Here is a 20,120-nt window from a genome sequence, read left to right on the forward strand (position 1 = left end):
GCCCGCCAATATTTCCGAAAAATAAAGACTTTCTAAGAGAAGACTCTCTAAAGCTAGGCTCTTACCGAAAATACTCGTAAAAAAGCATTAAATGCTAAAAGAAGTGCTCGTTTTTTGCCAAAAAAGTGCTAAAATAATGCTAATTTTTTTAAAAAGTGCTCGTGGGTAACATAAAAATGCTCACTTTTTCCCGATTTTTTTAAACATAGAATATTACATTTTTCAGATTTTCAGTTACATTTTTCAACAATAAAATGTAACGATCAATGTTTGATGTCAGAGTACGCTCTCGAGCTATCTCTGCCTTGGCGGGCTGACTTCCATTGTTTCTCGATGACAACGTGGATGACGTCATCTTGAAACGAGTGTGATGGACTGGGTTTCTAGAAGGCAACCACTGACGTATCAAACCTATTACCCAGGCCTCCACGGCTCCTTTGACTAAAATGAGAGCAAAATGCATCTTTGGACGCCATAAATAAAGTCAGATTGTGCTTTTTAACACAAAATTAGACAAATAGTCAGTCGAAAATCCAAAATAATGCTAGCAGTGCTTTTTGGGATAAAATGTAAAAAAAAATGCTCGCAAAGCCAAATAATGCCAAAAAAAGTGCTAGCACTTTCGGTAAGAGCCTATCTAAAGCCCCCCACTTCGAGTCACTAGTCAGCCCCCTCGCCCCCCCCCCCCCCCCTCCCCCCCAATAAGAAAATCCTCAGTGTGCTGTCTTAGGCTCACCGTCCAAAGCTTCCGCTTTTGGCCTCGTTTTCGTTAGAGTTCGATTAGTGCTATTTTAGAACAAACATATTTTTCCGCTACGCTGCAGAGCCATGCAACTGATGCAAGCAGGCTTCGGAGTGATACAAAACTCTTGAAGATCATGTGGCACAGTCCTGATGATAAAAGCCATCTGTGTGCCTTAAGCCATATGAAAATGATGAAATTTTCAGCTTGGTGGGCCGCCGTTGCACGGTAAGTATAAGTTGAGTATACGTGACTAGACTTTGGGCGAAGTCTGCGAAATGAGTATTATTGAAAACTAAGCTAGGTTGGGTAAACTTATTTGTACAGTGGAACCCTGATATAACGATATGCCAAGGGGGCAGTAAAATTATATCGTTATATTGAGGAATCGTTATATCGGGGTTCCGTCCCATACATTTTACTATTGCCGGGACATAACACATTCATCGTTTATATATCGGGAATATCGTTATATCGAAGATCGTTATATCGGGGTTCCACTGTATGTAATTTATGCGTGGACGTGCCACTGGACAGATAGAGTATAGTTTTCGGTGCACAGGAGTTTCTGTCTGTCTGGAGTTATTCTAACCAAAATCGTAAACAGGACATGTGTGCAGTCATTGCCAGAGATAAATTGCCATTGCTCTTGCAAGCTTAGTGGTTCCACAGGTTCTAGGGCATGATCGATCATGATATTATTAAAGACTCTTGTGTTTAACATAGACTGGATGTAAAAATTGCCACCGTGGCTCAGTATGTTTTGTCGTTCTGCCGTTTTTTTTTTTTTTTTTTTTTTTTTTTTTTTTTTTTTTTTTTTTTTTTTTTTTTTTTTTCAGCTTTACTGAGCCAGTTCGGTGGCAATTTGAAGGTTAGATCTTTCCTAAAATTTTTTGTGTTTTTTTTTTTTTTTTTTTTGTACCTGAAACAGCTAGCAAAACAGGATGTAATATTGTAATTATCTAGGTGCTCTCTTAAACAGTTGTACCTCACCCCCCCCCCCCCCCCATGTTGCACGAAGTTTACATTTTTGTAAATTTCAGGGCCCAAGTTATTAAGTGGAGATCATTTCATATCATTTCTTACAGACTCAAGCGGCAACGGTAGCTCAACTATACATTGCACCTCCTGAATCTCGAGATAGATGGATAAGGAAAGCCACAGGAGTGATTTGTTTTGTAAGGGACCCTGAACAGCGGTCCTACTTCCTTCGCATGTACAGTCTTGTGGTAAGCACGAAACTAGTAAGTTATAGAATTATAGGATTAGATTGAGGTTACAATTCAACGTTTAATTCCTCTTAAGCGCGGCGTGAACTTTTGATTGATGTTGTTGGATTCTTTGTCAGGAGAGTGAGATAAGTGCTCAGTTGTAGAATAGTATGTACGATATTTGGAGATTTAAGATCAAAATTTTAAGTTTTGTTCCTAAAATCGTAATTACTTTTTTACTTTCTGTGATGTACCGCCTCCCGTAAAAAGTTTTGTTATAATTGTGCATTATATAATTATGTCTTGGATCAAAGTCTTGCTACAATATTTTTTATTGTTCAAATCCCCTTTCAGTTAAGCTTACCAATTTATGTTAAAATGGCAATCACGATGGCACCCTTAAGTTCCTCAAATTACACAAATTCCTTGTACTACTGTAAATGAAAAACTGTTTACATTTTCAGAATCTTATAAAATATTCTATGCTGAGAATCTTTTGTAGCTTTTGAGTTGATATTTGTCCTATTTTGACCTCAGTGAAAATTTAAGGGACAAAAAATCACCACTCCAGAAATACCTTAACTCCTATGTACGCTCTGTTTTTTTTGGTACTGGATTGTGCTTCTGTTTCGTCATAATTTACGAAAATATGATGAGTTGAGTTGAGTGCCCTAATTCTGTGCTTCGAATGATCCCCAAAACTGGTTGTGGCTAGTCACTAACAAATAAATTTCTCCAGCTGCATGCTTAGGGCATGTTTTACATGATCCCGGGACGAGTTCATTTCATCTCCATTTATTTCTCTCCCGGGGGGGGGGGGGGGGACTCCCATTTTAAAGGGACGGGGATGCTCGTCGTAAATTTTGAAAAGAACCCCAAAAAGAGACCAATCTGGGCGTGGCCAAAGCTTTTTTAAACCCCTAATTAAAAAGATACCAAAATTCCTTAAAAGAGAATTTATATTTGTATATTTCTTAGTGTGCAACCCTAAACGAGACCCTGGCGGCTAAAATATTGGCGTTTTGCCTGGAACACCCTAAGCGAGACCAAAAATCCGAAATTTACACCCCTAAGCGAGACGACGAGCATCCCCATCCTTTTAATATGGGAGTTCCCCGGATTTCTCTGTATCTGTTTACATGATACCAAGACAAAAGTCAAGTCATTCTGGAATGAGTTCATTCCGGTTTTCATTCCGGAATGAAATTTTCGTTCTGGAGTGACATTTCATTCTGACTGGTATCATGTAAACACAGAATGAATTTCGTTCCAAGATGAAATGGCATCTCAAGAAACCGCATACGGAGGCCACAGTTTGAATTCAGAGTGAAAAAATGAAAATAAATATGGGTTATGGACCAAGCGTGAGGTCAAGATGGCAGGATATTGGCCAAGTTCTTTTTTGCGTGTTTATGGACCGAGACATCGTCTCAGTCCATAAACAAGCAAAAAAAGAACGAGGCCAATATTCTGCCATCTTGACCGAACAAGGTTGGTCAATAAAGGATTTATTATTTGACTTTTTTCGAGTACTGAAAAGGAAGCCAGTTGCATGCACAATCAATGGCGCACGCTAAAATCATTTCATTGGTTTAAAAGTTTAACGAGTGAATGTCAAATTCTTGAATGAATCGAGTTGAAGTAAAATTTAAAACAACGCGACAACAGCGAAATTCAACTCTTTTTAACCGTCAAAAGGATATTGAAATGGCTAAAATTGCGAATCAACGTTGAGTTTGAAGCCTTAAAACAAGAATGTCCATTACATCTGGCTGCCAGCTTTTGATTATTGGACGTTTTGCAGAGTATTTGCTCGCTTCTGGCGCTTTAGTGGTGCAAACCTGCCGTCACGGTGTCACGAGCTGAATATTGAAATAATTATTGTGATTGTTGAAAGTGTTTTGGGACTTACCACTTCACAGGAAAAGCTTGAACTTTCCTACATTGTTGATATGAATGTTCGACCCGACCTTATTCGACGTGAGCGTTAGAGGCTTCGGTGAAAATATATTTTAAAAGCTTTCAGTGCCTGGTTCGCCATGCCGTCCGCTTTCTTCCATTTTGAAGATTTTACACAAACGACTAGTTTGCCGAAGTCTTTATTCTTCAGGTATGTCACTGACTTCTCTCCCTTTTCCGCCGAAAAAACCCGATAACATGTCTTCAAGTCGCTTTGCGTTTTAATTTTTGTATTAGGTGGTTGTTGTGGCAAATAAAATTCACGAAACTCGTTAACATTTGTTGATTAATTTGTTTGTTCTCATAATTTCACTTCAATACCTATGTCTTTGTTATCGGACTCCATTTCGCTAGAAACAGACAGAAAATACTTGTGTTGTTTCGGAAAATACTTTCATAGCTCAAATTTACGACTGAAAAGCTTTTTAAAGGAGCGACGACGGAACTGAAAAGTTTTCTCGCTTGCGGGAACACAGCGGGCGATCCCAAGCGGTCAAGATGGCTCCATCTTGACCGCTCGGGTAGCCAATCAGAGCACGGGATTCGTTTCATCTTGACCGCTCATGGAGCTAGTAAAATAATAATATAGCATTAACTCTTTAGCTCAAAGAAGTGGCTCTATGATAACAATAATAATTAGTATACTTTACATACCTTGTCAGTTGGATTTTTTTAGGATTTTTTCACAGGGGGACGGGGGATGGGGAAATGGCTGTTGTTCATTTTTGACCCAGGATTTATCACAAGGAGGGAGATTTTAAAAACGACTAATAGTCTTTGTTCTTGTATGCAATATTATGTTTATTGCCCTTAGCTTCGCTTTCCAAATCTCTGAGTGCTGATACCTATCGGAGAAAGAGCAAGTTTTTTTTTTTTTGCAAGTGCATGTTTGTTGTTGCACGGTTTCTTTGATTGATTATACAACAAAGTGGTAGCAACCCTTCTGTCCTTTCACTTTGTCCATTGACAACGAAGAAAGTCACAAAAGCAAAAAGACCTTAAAAATAATTTTAGAAGTGGAAAATACGACTGAAATGTAATATTTCAGTTTTCAAAAACATGCATAAAAAAGTTGATTAAACCAGTTGACTGTAGCTGAGATGCGTGATGAAGGCACAGGCAGCTTTTGTTGTCAAATTCTTCACATTAAGTTTGCAAGTGTTTAAAACAAAACACAGACAGAAGCTTAGTTAAAAGAGGCATTGAGAACTTACAACCTCATATCTTAACTGCAACACCGTCAAGGTCGATGGGTTTTGATTGTGTTTTTGGTTTGGTGAATGCTTATTAATGTGCTAATTAGGATTAAAAGAAACCATCCTTGAACAAAAAGGAGCTGCAGCGAATCATGATTGCAAAGTATGGACATTTTTGGACACCAACCCCCCCCCCCTTCCCGTAATTTAGTTTCCCCCGATTTTTTTTTTTTTTTTTCAAGTAATACGTGCATGTAATATTTTTGTGACATGTCGTCGCAAATACATCACGTTTTAATAGCGTTGATTTTTATTCTGATAATGTGTTACGAAATCTTCCGTTATCAGGCTGTTCAGATAATATCATGAATTAAAATTTGACGAGCATTGGACAACATTCTTTTCCATGTAGGTACACTAGAAAATGGCGGAGATTTACTGGAATTTCCTTACCGATTTGAAATATTTTCTTTCCTGCTGTGCTGAACACTAGGAGGGGTCATGAATGGTCCATCAAAATTTTGCAGTGCTCGCAAAATTACGCTTCTGCTCAGAATGCTCGCAAAATTTTAGTGGGTGCTCGTTTGCTCGTGCTCACATATTTTTGCAAGTGCTCGCACGTTCGGTTTTTACGGAGATAGCTTTTTGAAAAGTGCTCGTTGCTCGCAAGGCTAACTCTTGTCAATGCTCGCGCTCGCAAAGAAAAACGCTCTGCTTGCATGCTCGCAAATGCTTGCAAAAACCATTCGATACCCCTGCTAGGGAGAACTCTGTCTGTTAACTTTCTATTTCAATAAGTCACAGTGTTTTTATTTTTTAAATTGGATCTCGGAGGATGGCAAGCCACCCAATCCACCCCAATGGGTGTCCCCCTGCCCAGATCAGACCCAGTACTCACATAGAGATTTGACCAAAGCCCTTAGAAGATGATCAATAAAACATTTAAAACATTGTGATAAAAATGTCAATATATTTGGCACTGCTTAAATTGGAGTAGAAAATGCCCTGGTAAAGCTCTAAATCTGGGGGATATATTCAGATGAGATCCCCCTTCCCTTTGAGCAAGTTCTCATAAATAATTATCAAACATCAAATTTATAAGTTTTATAGAAGACCAATAAACTGACAGCTCAGGAAAATTGTTAGTTCACTAGCTGTACTTGATGAGAAAAAAACAACAACAGCAACAAATAATTAAAAAAACCAATACTATTTTGTTTGAACATATAGCATATTGCAGCCTCTCCCCCTAAAATGTCGAAAATTTCAACTTTCAGAAGGATCGCGGCCTCTGGGGACAAGAATGCAAGTGGGCGAGCACACGAGCATGTGCGAAATCACCTCTGACCGTGAGAAAAATGAGGGACTGCTCATGACCTATAAATCGCTGTACAATTATCAAGCGAGAATAATCTCAAGCTGATAACCTTATGAAGTGCAAGTGGCTCCGTATTGCTTGGTTTAATACCCTGCTGTTGTTTGTATTATGTTTTAGACAAAATCCCTGGAATGGGAACAAGAATTGTACTCTCAGTTCAAGTACACTGTGGCTCGACCTTATTTCCACACTTTTGCAGCTGATGTGAGTACAAGTTGTAAGATCGAGAAAACTTATGAATACACGTAATCTATAAGAGTCGTCTTAATTAATCTAAACCATCACTTGTTCGCTTTGAAAATATAAAATGAAAAAATTGTAGAGAGCTAGAGTTGGCAATGTTCAAAACGAGCAGGGGACTGGGTACGAATATTCAATATCGATTGGATTGAAAAACTGGGCCTGTCATCTGAAAGAGCATCCAAAAATTAGTAACTCAACCAAATTTGAGAGTTATTGGTTTAAGTGTCATTGTCAGTAAGAACCGGGCAAGCTCCACGGATCGAGGTTGGCCGATTCCCTTCAAACTGTCAGTGTTTTTTCTCTATCGGATAAGATTACGATCGGTGCTATTCTTAGTAAAATAAAATAAATTCCTTCGGATTTTGACCACCCCCTAGTTTTTGGAGCAAATTAAGCAAGATACGGTGGCAAATTTATGTCAATTTCCACGGCTAATTTTACTAACGTTGGATAACCCTTGATCATTTTTACAACTGTTACGTATTGACCGGCATATAAACAACTCATTTCTGTAATATAAACGATTTTGGATAAAAAGCTTTACTTTGGCTCGACTCCAAATATTATCATTTTTTGGTTATCAGATGCAAGGAAATTTTTTGCAATTTTTAAAGCCAATTTTTTCCAAAGTGCGGCAGTCTCTTTTGAAACGAAACATACTTTTTATGAGTCCGTCCACAAGTCTAAATAAATCCGCAAACTCTCATTTGGCAAGTCAAAATCCCGTCGCGTGAACTTCCTCACAAATTGACCTAATTAGCATAATTTGAACTAATTTGCATAATTGTTGATTTCCCAGAAAATTGACACGCTTTTTTGTTTCATGTTGAAGGTGATTATTAACTTCTTTTAAAGTATTAATAAGCACGATAGACTATTTTCTAAGAATAGTAGGTATACTTAAAAGATTTTTCCCACTTACAAAGTAAAAGTCTATCCTACAGGCTTCCTAAGAATTTGACCAGACTTGCACTATGCCTATTTTTTGGGGGAAAACTTTACTTTTGAGCTGTTCAGATGCAAACGATAATACACATCATTGTATTTTGTTTATTATGAAACTGATTGGTTTTTCAGGCGTAAAAAAAGTCCGCATGTTCGACTGTTCGGTGTCTGATCATATGCTATATTGAGTATACGACTGAACTGAAATGGCACTTATAACTAACATCGTGTGTTGTATTTAATCTACAATAAAGCAACAAGATTGACAGAACTAGTTAATCTTCATAACCAAACATCATGCCATAAAGGTGGCCAGTTTAGTTACGCGTTGCATGCCAGAAGCTTGTTACTAAACTTAAACCAGAATTTAATACACGTTTCAATATTGTAATCAATTTTTTTGTTTGACAACGTGACAATATATAGAGATTGTGTCAACGAAGCTGATTAATACACTATTTTGTTGTTGAAATCTCCCAGCTATTTCATATTTACTTTTGTTCTGTCTGGGACGAAAAAAAAATAGTTTTTATCCTTGATCACGTCTATGCAGTGACATTTCTTACAGCATGTAGAACTATAGTCTAAATACTAAGATTTTCACCTAACTAGTAAGATAAGTTCAGAGCTGAGTCCGAATGATTAATTTGGGTACGAACATCGATAGGGAATAATAGAATAAGAATGACGAATTTTTACTATGGAAAAATAGAATAGGATACCATCAAAGTATAACATAATTTTAATAGAGCTGTAATAATGGAGATGCTAGAGCTTCAAATAGAGCTGGTTAATGAACACTAAATTATTCCTCTTCACCCTTGTGTTTCTAACCTAAATGGCAGTAGATGTCTTTGGTAACTACATCTACACAAATGGCATGAATAATAAAAACTTTGCAAATCCAATTTTAATATCTAAACAAAAAAAGAGAACACTGACGATTCTACGGAGCTGGCGGTTTGTTGGCACGTAATGTCGAACACGGGCTAAACTAGCCAATGGGTATCTTCGCGATTTTACATGTATTAAAAATGCCTGTCATCTCAGAGACTCTGTGTACCTAGCTTACCAAAAACCGACATATGTGCTTTTAGCGCAATTCAGCTTTGTGCCAAAATTATTAGTTATTAGCTATAAGCTTTTAGTTAAGTTACTTTTGAAAGCATGTACAAATTTCGGAAACTGCTTCAATGGCCTCGATGAAAGTTTTTTTTTTTGATAATGGTCCGTTTGTCATCAGATGTAGCTGCTTGCAGATTTCTTTCAGGACAACTAGTTTGAGATTGTCGATTTTGTTGGTTTTAACAAGGTCGCAAATAAACAAGAAACAAAAATTGATGGCTTTGCTTGCCCATGTCATCCATCACCAAACTTTTGAGAGTGTCCAAGGCCATCTCCGACACCGCGGTAAATGTCTTCCTCAGTGATTTCCTCAGGGTCAATACCCCTATAGCGCTGCACATCTGCTCGGCGTAAGAACATGCTGCTGCTCTGTTGCGCAGTCCTGCTCTCTCCAGGCTTAAAGGTGAGCTGACCATCCTCGTTTCTAAGCATCATCGTCTCCGTCGTTACCTGTACAGGATCGGCCTTGTTTCCAGTTCTTGCACGCTCATCGAATTTTTTAATCAAAAATGTCTGGGCGTTATCTGCCATTCTGGTCGAACACACAGGTATTAAAACAATAATAACAACTAAAATAGCGATTGCAACAATGGTCACCGACAAAGTCATCAACATCGTAGTCGTGACAATCGCCATTTTCGTCTTCTTCCTCCTCCTCCTCCTCCTCCTCCTCATCATCATCATGATCATCATCATCATCATCATCATCATTATCATCTTCTTTGCATTTCATCAACATCTTTACCATTATCGTACCACATTTTAATGTGATTTGCGTTGACAGGTAACCCCCATGTAGAATTATTTAGCCTCCAAAATGGTAAAAAAGAGGCAAGGGGAGAGAAAAAAATGAGTGGTTTCCGAAACGCTTATCCTTCCACACCTCACGCTGGCTACCTACGTAACTTTTTTGTTCCAGACCTCCTATTAGTAGAACGTGTTTTAAATTCAATCATAGGGTAGAATGCAAGGACATCATATCTGAATCATATTATTAATTATTTAAAATCAGCGAAGCGGCAAATTTGAATGAAAGCGCCCCAAGAATACGACAAGAAAGAGCCTTAATCGGCCCAGTGGAGAATCTTATTCATTTGCCATGGAGACTCTCTTTAATATATATAATAAAATTTCGACCTCTGAACCCACAGCAGAGTACATTATCCCCCCTACCTCCCTGTCACGCTCACCCTCCCATCAACAAGGTAAGTTTCCCTAACAATTGGCTCCCTCCCAACGTGGATATTCAAAATAAATAATTATAGAAGTAACCAGCAATAAATTATATAGCTTCCAACTATGCATGTATGTTTACGCCTACCCAGTTCCTAATATTCGGAGCACATATTCATTTATACTTACAAGAGCCAATGGGAACAGTGGTGAATTTGATATATTTTTCCGAGTATTGTTTGCTTACGCGGCGTGCCATCTTTATGCTTTTCCGCGGCCCTTGATGGGTTTGATACGAGCATGTATTAATTACTCTTTCTGCGTACCCAGTTTGCAGTAAACTTTTTCTATGTCTAGGATAAATTATCATGGGCATTTATGTGTCATTTGTAATAACAATGTGCCCAGCTCGATTCAGGATCAGATCAACCTTGCTAATGAGCCCTAAGCTGACGCCCAGGCTTATAAGGCGTGAGTCAGATAGATAGCTAGTTAATCATGATAGATGGATGGATGGATGGATGGATGGACGGACGGACGGACGGACGGACGGACGGACGGACGGACGGACGCTCCTTATTTAAAGATTAGTCACCAGTACAATCTGCGATTGTGTGCCCTCTAAACTACAATTTATTTTAACGTGTTGTTCCTAATTAGCTTTCCCTCTTCACTTTTAGTATGAAAAATATAATTCGGGATAATTACATTCTTGGTTACAGAAAACGCCACAGCATACTAGTCACTACAGGAGCGGCGGAAATAATTATACATTCCATGTTAAAAAAAGCAAACAAACAAACAATCGAAAAAGCTCTATGTAAGCATGCCCACTAAACTGAAAAAAGAATTGTTATAAACACTTGAAGAGAACATGTAATAGCTCAAGCGTGACAATTTTTCGGGGAGACATGAATTTTGATGACAAATCAAGTTTGATCAAATTTCTTGGAAGTTTGTAGGAAAGAATTTTTGCTTTGTAAGTGGAAAAATTCTTTTAAATATACCCAGTATTCTCAGAAAGTAGTCTATCGTGCTTATTAATACTAAAAAAGAAGTTAATAAACACCCTCAACATGAAACAAAAAGCGTGACAATTTTCTGGGAAATCAACAATTATGCAAATTAGTTCAAATTATGCTAATTAGGTCAATTTGTGAGGAAGTTCACGCGACGGGATTTTGACTTGCCAAATGAGAGTTTGCGGATTTATTTAGACTTGTGGACGGACTCATAAAAAGTATGTTTCGTTTCAAAAGAGACTGCCGCACTTTGAAAAAAAATTGGCTTTAAAAATTGCAAAAAATTTCCTTGCATCTGATAACCAAAAAATGATAATATTTGGAGTCGAGCCAAAGTAAAGCTTTTTATCCAAAATCGTTTATTTTACAGAAATGAGTTGTTTATATGCCGGTCAATACGTAACAGTCGTAAAAATGATCAAGGGTTATCCAACGTTAGTAAAATTAGCCGTGGAAGTTGACATAAATTTGCCACCGTATCTTGCTTAATTTGCTCCGAAAACTAGGGGGTGGTCAAAATCCGAAGGAATTTATTTTATTTTACTAAGAATAGCACCGATCGTAATCTTATCCGATAGAGAAAAAACGCTGAAAGTTTGAAGGGAATCGGCCAACCTCGATCCGTGGAGCTTGCCCGGTTCTTACTGACAATGACACTTAAATGCAAAGGCATGGTACTCTTTTAAAAATCGTTAAAATAAGAGAGCTTAGTATGGATTGGAGGGACAGCTGTCCCTCCAATCCATACTTTAAGCTCCCTTATTTTAGCAATTTCTAAAAGTGAACCATACCTATGCGTTTAAACCAATATTAATCAAATTCTGTAAATAACCTAATTATTGGATGCTCTTTCAGATGACAGACCCAATTTTTCAATCCAATCGATATTGAATATTCGTATCCAGTTCCCCGCTCGTTTCGAACATGGCTAATTTAAAAGAAAGTGGCAACATTTTGAAACCATTAAGCAAAATAGTGTCCTTATTCAGCACACCTGCCATCTTTGTGCTGTCTCGAGGGGCCTGCAAACATATAAATTTTCTAGATTTCTGCCGTTGAAAGTGGTCTGGCAAACGACACGACATACAAGGAAACAAGAGTACCCTTTGAAACACTCAGTATCCCAAGAATTCCACATATCATCCCATCCGCCGTCAACATTTTCTTAGCCAATCTACACTGAGATGAGCATTGATGGTGTTCTTTAAAGACAATGCTTATGTGGAGATGACTAGGTTTTGAAGAGCAAACGGGTGTTACTAAACTGCGGATTTGCGGACCGCGGAACCTCCGGAACTTGCGGAACCTGCAGAACCCATAATTTTATGCTAATAAAAATAAAATAACGAAAACTAAAAAAATTTATAAATAAACTAATAAATCTCTAACACTACTGGCAAATTCGTTTACGAGTATAAAGAAGAATTTGTTAAAAAACTAGAAATAATTGGCGCAATACCGGAAGGAGAGTTTTAAGACAATTTTGTTACTCTATTTAACAATTATTCAACAATAATTCCTCGCGAAGCGAGGCCGAAGGCCGAGCGTAGCGGGGTGTATAATTTTGTCCCTCAAAGGGCTCAGGCGGGATGAAATGTCGTGTGGAGTTTACGGTCATATATATATTTATTTGTGAGCTTGGTGTGTGGCGGAAATGACGTCACACGGCCGCCGTGCGCTCAGGTGGCCTAATGGTAAGGCGTCGAACTTGAAATCAGATCTTCGGGACTGAGGGCGCAGGTTCGAATCCAGCTAGGGTTTTTTTTTTTTTTCTTTTTTTTGTGGGTTCGAATCCTGAGCCTTTCATTTTTATCGTTTTTCTTTTCGGATTAAAATAACACTGATTTCCACATAATACTCCCTCAACGCCTATTCAGGCTATAAACCTTTCATCACCATCAGGGGCGCGCGGGCGGAGGGTTCGAATCCTCCTGCCGTTCGTTCTTCTTCTTTTTTTTTAATGCCCTCAAATAAATGTCCAAAATGCGACTATCCAATAATTTGTCGATGATTTTGAAAATAGCCTGTGCTTCCTAACGCTTTATACCTCTTTACGAACCAGAAAGAGCCGCCATCTTCAAAGCGGGGTAGACCCTGGGAACAAGGGTGTCGTGGCCATGCCCGTTTAATACTAATTTTTAACAAATATATCTTCCTGCCTACTGTGGAAAATTGAATATGTACAATGTTCAACTTCAAATAATCCACTCCTTATTTATAACACCACCCCCCCCCCCCCCCGCCTCCCCAACCCAGAGCTTCGCGAGGCCCTGCGAGTCACGTATTACTAGTCACTGAGCCTGAGGCGAATAATTGTTTTAGTGTAATTTTCAGAGGTGAATATCAAAAACTGCAAAATTACAATAGAAAACACGAAAACAACAAGCACAAGTGCTCGCTTGCATACGTGTAAACCAGTTTAATTCATCGATTGAAATCATAATTTACACTCAAGTTTTAGCAATAAAACGGAACAAAACAAACACTAGGAAAAAGATAGATATCCGGTACCTTTGTTTAATCGTTGGTGACTTCAAACAATTGTGTGAATCCTCTTGAAATTACTAGCTCCAGTGAGAACAGAACTAAATATTGTTTTGACAGTCGATCTGACTGAGTACATGAGCGTGTGCGATCTCCAAAACCACCATGTTTACGATCAATTCTAATGCCTTGAAAACCATCTCTTGGAAATATTTTCGGCAAGATTTCCGCAGAGTACCCTACATTAATAATGCATACAATTTTGTAACTCTCGTTCTGTTCATGACTGCCGTTCGTGTGTGATGGATTATATGGAATATTTGTATGCATAAATTATTAATGTAGGGTGCTCTGTGGAAATCTTTCCATATTTTCGGTCCAAAAGCCTTGATAGTAAATTTGCAAAATTCCCAATGTTTCAGATATCCAGGATTTGGAGTGATTTCTTTTAAATTAGAGAAATTTTCATTCAGCAAATGCTGCCATGTTCACTGGCCTGGATGGCAAACATGGCATGGCTTAGTAGCCAAACCTTCAGATGCAATATTCACCGCCTAGCGCGGTGAATATTGCGACGTAGTCCGAGTTTCTCGATCAATCAGAATTGAATTCACGTCTGGCAATTATACTAATATACCATGGTTAGTAGACTAACTATATATGGTTATACCACAATATCACTTTACTTTGTAATTTGCAGACTTACAATGCTGGCCTCAATTTTGCTAATGTTGATGAGGCTGGAAACTTTGCCATTGAGATTGAAAAGAAGTTGCAGGAATGGGAGCAGAAACTTGAAGGTGAGGAGTAACTTAAGAATGACTGTGTGCGCAATTAAGTGGCAGTTTCTCTTAAAGCGGTCCATCGCATTTCGGGTCGGAAAAAAGTTTTCCCTCAAACTTTGCCCAGTGAACTATCTTAGGTTGTAAGTAAATGCAACGACTTTAGTTTTTGGAAATACGTTAAAATATATTTTTTAGAGCTCTCAACAGTAAAGGCTGCAAAAGGCCTAATTTTGAGCTTGGCCAGATCGAGAAATTTCATAAGTTGACGAGCTCGCCGCTCAAAAACAACCAAACGCACCAAATTATTATTATTATTCCTAATTAAGTTAAGTGGTCCTTCAAAGGTTGGAAACGCATGTTAATTTTGATACATTTTGATTTACGGGTTCGTAAAAATTTAAATATCAGCACAGAGTTTCAGTTATTATTAACTCTAGTTACTAACAGGAGAGTTAATAGTTAATAATAATAACTGAAACTTAAGGCGCGTCGTATTGACATTGCGACAGACTGATTACCGTTTGAGACTCGCAACGTAAACCGCCTTCGCTCTGATTCAAATCGCCCCAAACCGATGAAAAAAGACACAGGAACGCAGGTAAATAAGAACATTTTTTATTTTAAGATTATGAATAACTAATACAGCGTTTGGGTCCCCTGTGATATCAAAAGCAGATTTTGTGCTTATGCGAGTATTTTATACACATTATGCAAATGAGCTTACTTACTCACATAAGCACGAAATGTTCGAAGTCGCTGTGGCAAAGGAAGATAAAAAGTGCAAGGTATTTTTATATTTCTATGCTTCTTAACATCTGTTTAGTAGGATTCAGTTGGAATTTAGAATGGTCTGGTCTGGACTCGTGAAATAAAGGCCGGCAAAGACACCATACTTTTGCATGTTTACAAAAAGCGATCTAACGGTTGCTGATATTTAAATTTTTACGGACCCGTAAATCAAAATGTATCAAAATTAACATGTGTTTCCAACCTTTGAAGGACCACTTAACTTAGGAATAATAATAATAATTTGGTGCGTTTGGTTGTTTTTAAGCGGCGAGCTCGTCAACTTATGAAATTTCTTGTTCTGGCCAAGCTCAAAATTAGGCCTTTTGCAGCCTTCACTGTTGAGAGCTCTAAAAAATATATTTTTACCTATTTCCAAAAACTAAAGTCGTTGCATATACTTACAACCTAAGATAGGTTACTGGGCAAAGTTTGAGGGAAAACTTTTTTCCGACCCAAAATGCAATGGACCGCTTTAAGAGAAACTGCCACTTAAGTGTACAAAGAAGAGCTGCCCAAAACTGAGAAGGCCAGTTTGAAACAGTTGTTTTTACGTCCCTTTTTCTTAAACTGTAAAATTTAATTTAAATTGTATTGAATTGACAACAAATTAACAACTTGATCTGATTTGCAGAGAGACGAAAAAGGTTTTCTAGACACTACCCGAAACCTCCATCAGCTGCTGGGAGCTTGAATAGAGAAATAGGAAAGAGAAGTTCTTTGCACGAGTCCAGAGGTAAGAAAACTGTGTAATCAATATTAATTGTATATAAGTAACTTTTTTCAGTTGAGCTCAGTTGTTCACAAGCATGAAACGAAAAAATTCTAAGTAGTCAGACGTTGATCAGTTTAAAAATTTGGGTTTGAACTATAATTAATAATACAGTTAGGGCCTGTCGGTATTTGGAATTTGACGAATGATGATGAGGCCAGGAACTTTGTCCATGAGATTAAATAGTTATAGAAGATGAATGTTAAACATCAGAGAACTGAAGAGGTAAATGTAACTCAACAACCATGAACGCGGGAGCTAGCTAGGAGGAGTCAAGAGTTGCCCAGAAGACTACAGTCTACAGTCTACAGACTACAGTCCAGTTTAAAACAGTGTTTTAGCATCGCCTATGCTGAAACACTGTGATGATGTATCATATAAATGCTAGTGAAAACACTAAGCTGGCTCATTAGCAAGCCCAGCTGGCTTTTCTGGTCTTGACAGGTCTATAAAAGCTTACTCAAGTCTTTGTTTTCGTGCGAAAGTTCTCATTCAGCCAGTAAAAGTAGCCGGCAGCCGGCCCTTAGCGACATCCCAGACATCATGCCTATTACTTGATCTGAATTGCAGAGAGACAAGAAAGGTTTTCTGGACACTACGAGAAACCCCCTTCATCAGCAGCTGTTGGGAGCTTGAATAAAGAAATTGGAAAGACACATTCTTTAACTTCAAGAGGTGAGTGAAATAAATGAGTATTTATGTAAGAATTACAATCTCATGACAACTGACGATAAAAAGAAAAACTTAAAAAATCAGTAAAACCTATATAAAGTTTGGCAATTCTTTTTTTAGTGCAGAATGCACTATTGTGATGGTTTGTTGGGGCTGTCGTCCGCTAAACCCCTAAAGCGCTATGGTGTAAACTTTAATAGTCAATTAATTAATTAATATCAATTAATTAATTATTTCTTGTGAAGGGGGGTGGGGGTGGGGAGCACCTGACCGTACCCCTAGGTAAAACCTGGAGCACATCTACGTTACTTTCATATTAAGATCTCAAACGCATATATTTGTTTCAGAAAACCCTTTGCTCTCCTTGTGGTACTACTCAACGTAATTTACACCAAACGCATGCGCAGATTAGTCTACGTTGTTTTCTGGAACTATCATGAACATCGCTTGTATTGCGTGTTTGCGGTAGGCTTCCTGCAGACTTCTTGGCGCCAAGTAAAAACCGCAAATTAATTAAATTAGATTTTGAGACTTTCACAGCGCTTTCGTAATTAGGTATGCAAAAACTTGCACCGGGATTTTCGGCGTGAACACCTGATAACCAGGAAACAAATATCCTAGCTGTACTGCGTTTTAAAAAACCTGTCGAAAAATATGTTTTTTGATTAGATTTGTTTCTTTAGTTTTTGAGAATCGTCTTTCGTGCAGTCTAAACCGTAACTTAATTAAATTAAACAAATGTCATTGATGCCGCCGTAAAACAAACAAAAAACAAAAGTTTCATGTTATCGCATTTTCAAGGAAGACAAAAGTATTTTGTTACAAACGAACAAAAGTGTCGTGATACGTTTGCAAAGATTAGCGTAAGGAACACCTGGGAAAGAATACAAGTAGCCTGTGAACAGTTTTTTCCGAAAGTAAAATAAAGCAAATAAACACGAACATATATAAAACATCATACTTTCAATTGTTCCATATTGCATTCTGCACTTACCAAATCATCGAGATTTTTTTTTAATTTGAGCGATTTCGTAGCTCTGATAGTAACTACTTTGCAGCATGAACATTTTAACATTTAAACTAAATTCATTGAGGATTTGCAATTCAATGGAGGAAAATTCACTATCTTATTGATTTTACATTTACAGCCAATTCTTTCTTGGTTAGCCAGAGCCAAAATGGTGAAACTGACCTTAACAAAATAGTTGTGTCCACCCTTGTTGTATGTCAAGAACATGTTTGTTTCTGTTACATAATGTTGTTTAATATTTTAGCGTTTCTGCTTTTAATAATGAAGACGTTTACAGCAAGGCGCCCAAATGTGTGACCTCTTTTAATTTATTCACATTATTTCGTGCAGATTTAATCCAATCAAAAGCCGTGGATAGCTTGCAGTTGACTTCTGATTGGATTAAATCTGCACGAAAGAATGTGAATAAAGTAAAAGTGGTCGAACATTTGGGCGCCTTGCTGTAAGCTGCTTCTCATACTCATTACTCAATGTATGGAAATCAATCACCAGGGATATTCACTTTCAGAAGCTGGCCCAGAGAGCCTCTGATAATAAAGTGTTTCCGTATCTTAGTTAACAAATTAAGTAACCTTTATTGTAAACCATGTTTGTTCTGTCATAAAGGCAAGAAAAAAATCACCAAAGATGATATTGGCCCTCCAATGAACTTTCGGTGAGTTCAGATATTTAAATCTTATTTTTTACCCTCAGCGTGATCGATAGAGAATTATATATGCTCCACCATTGAGCACATGTGTTTCAAAAAGTAGGGTTTTCTTCTTTGCAGTTATTTGGATCATTGTAAATAACGGAGAAATCGAAAGTTGAATATTCAAAATTTTATTTCGTCCAAGAGTTAGGGAGATACTAAATAAGTCCGCAGACCAATAAGGGAAAGATATAGAGGATTGCACTCACTCGTGAGATGTCGACTTAAACACTCGAAGATAAATTTCATATCTCCAAGCAATTATGTATTATTCTGTTTATTATATAAACCTACTAATTATGATGTTTTTGACGATTTTCCGAAGTTTTCCGACGATTTCCCGAAGATAACCGAAGATTGCCGAGGAAGATCCGAAGACATTTCGGCCTAATATCTATAAACTTTGGCTCACTGAGCATTAAAACATGGCAAACTTTTCAAGCTGATCATTTTTTATATATAGTGTTTTTGTTTTTTTTTTTTGGTCAGATATGATATCACACGTGTGGATATCATTTTATCTATTTGCTACCATCGCTGTACCACTGCAGTTTATATAATAAAACTCCTTCTTACTCACTATATAAAATTTTTTAACAAAATCTATTGTCACCATTCTTTTGAAACCGCCTGTCTTAAAGTCAAAATTATATCATGCATTCATTTGTAATTCCCCTCACACCGCTTAGCATGCAAGGATTCCCACAATTTTTTTATTGTAGTACTACACAACAATACAGTACAAGGAAACAGGTGTAAAAAGAAAGAAAAAGAAACAATACAATACGAATAAAAGAAATTAACACACGACAGTACAATAGAAATCGTGGAAAGGGGAAAAAAGGAATCAAGGATTGCATGCCTACAATGCCGAAAAAATTAAAATTGACTTCATTAGTTTTTCACTCTATATTAAAATTGCAGTAGAAGGCAATTTTTAACATGTCACCAATTGCTTTTAATTATATTCTAGCACTTTTTGTACTTTGTATAGGCACGTTGGACATATTGGCTGGGATCCTCAAGGTGGATTTGACGTAAGTGAACTTAGCTTGTATTGTGAAGTTAAATAGTCATAACGTATACTTATAGCCATCTTGTTAAGATTGTTCAAGGTCTAGTTCAGTCCACACTTACCCTATGAAAGATACGTGTGAGCTCACTCAAGCCGAGTTCTCAATGTTTTTTTTTTAGAATATTTGGTTGTTTAATTTGTCCTTGATGTTGACCAAGCTGAAAGTGAATTTGTTGTTAGCAATCTTAAGAACTAAAAGCGTGAAGTCAGTTTGCTCGCTAAAAGATGTTTAACGTTTATTGTTTTTGGTGTTTCGGTCGTTAAGCTTATTATATATTAATTAGAACGAAACCGCGCGCAAGAAAATGGAATGTAACCTTAACTTATGACGCTAAAAATGAAAAAAGGATCGCATTAAGCCTTGTCAAATAACATTCTAATATTGCGTTTTATTTATACAACTTTCCAGCGTTATTAGTGCGACACTACCCCTCTGGAATCTCTATTCTCATTTGCCGGTTGTAAACACTGCCTCTATTGTTTTGACCTGTTATCTATTGTTTAAGAACCAATAAAGTAACTCGTTCGGAGAGGTAGTGCACGTGGGTTACCCTGCTTATTCTTTTGCCCGTATTCCCTTCCCCCCTGCAATGTCTTTTGTTGCAGTTTAGTAACCGAAGACTTGCAAACCAACGTTGAGAGGACAGAGGGGTGCTCACAAATGTGTTTTCTATTATAATTGTGCCCCAGAAGCGAAAACCTAAGAAGGCTGCACAGCAACCCCTGAATCATAAGAATGGCTAGATAAAAAGTGACCCTATATAAAAAATAAATAAAGCGCATATAACAAGACAAAGGCAAATCTTTGACCGTAATTGCTTTATTCATTTT

The 20,120-nt window shown here is 37.6% G+C and overlaps 1 protein-coding gene across 3 annotated transcripts in view; it reads left to right on the top strand.

Annotated features, from left to right (window-relative positions):
• The first annotated feature begins 798 nt into the window (after nucleotides 1–798).
• LOC144660144 (uncharacterized) overlaps nucleotides 799–20,120 on the top strand; it is a 42,261-nt gene continuing 22,939 nt past the window's right edge. For 2 of the 3 annotated variants that reach the window (XM_078520704.1, XM_078520705.1), the window contains exons 1-8: nucleotides 801–970; nucleotides 1,831–1,971; nucleotides 6,604–6,690; nucleotides 14,179–14,278; nucleotides 15,684–15,785; nucleotides 16,392–16,496; nucleotides 18,130–18,178; nucleotides 19,209–19,251. In XM_078520704.1, the coding sequence (XP_078376830.1) occupies nucleotides 1,957–1,971; nucleotides 6,604–6,690; nucleotides 14,179–14,278; nucleotides 15,684–15,785; nucleotides 16,392–16,496; nucleotides 18,130–18,178; nucleotides 19,209–19,251 (501 nt within the window). In that variant the 5' untranslated portion in view covers nucleotides 801–970; nucleotides 1,831–1,956. Of the gene's footprint in view, nucleotides 971–1,830; nucleotides 1,972–6,603; nucleotides 6,691–14,178; nucleotides 14,279–15,683; nucleotides 15,786–16,391; nucleotides 16,497–18,129; nucleotides 18,179–19,208; nucleotides 19,252–20,120 lie in introns of all 3 variants that reach the window. The other variant, XM_078520706.1, reaches the window with a different exon arrangement.

The sequence above is a fragment of the Oculina patagonica genome, chromosome 7 (assembly GCF_052425735.1).
Source record: "Oculina patagonica isolate OP01 chromosome 7, crgOcupat, whole genome shotgun sequence".
NCBI classification, from domain to species: domain Eukaryota; kingdom Metazoa; phylum Cnidaria; class Anthozoa; order Scleractinia; family Oculinidae; genus Oculina; species Oculina patagonica.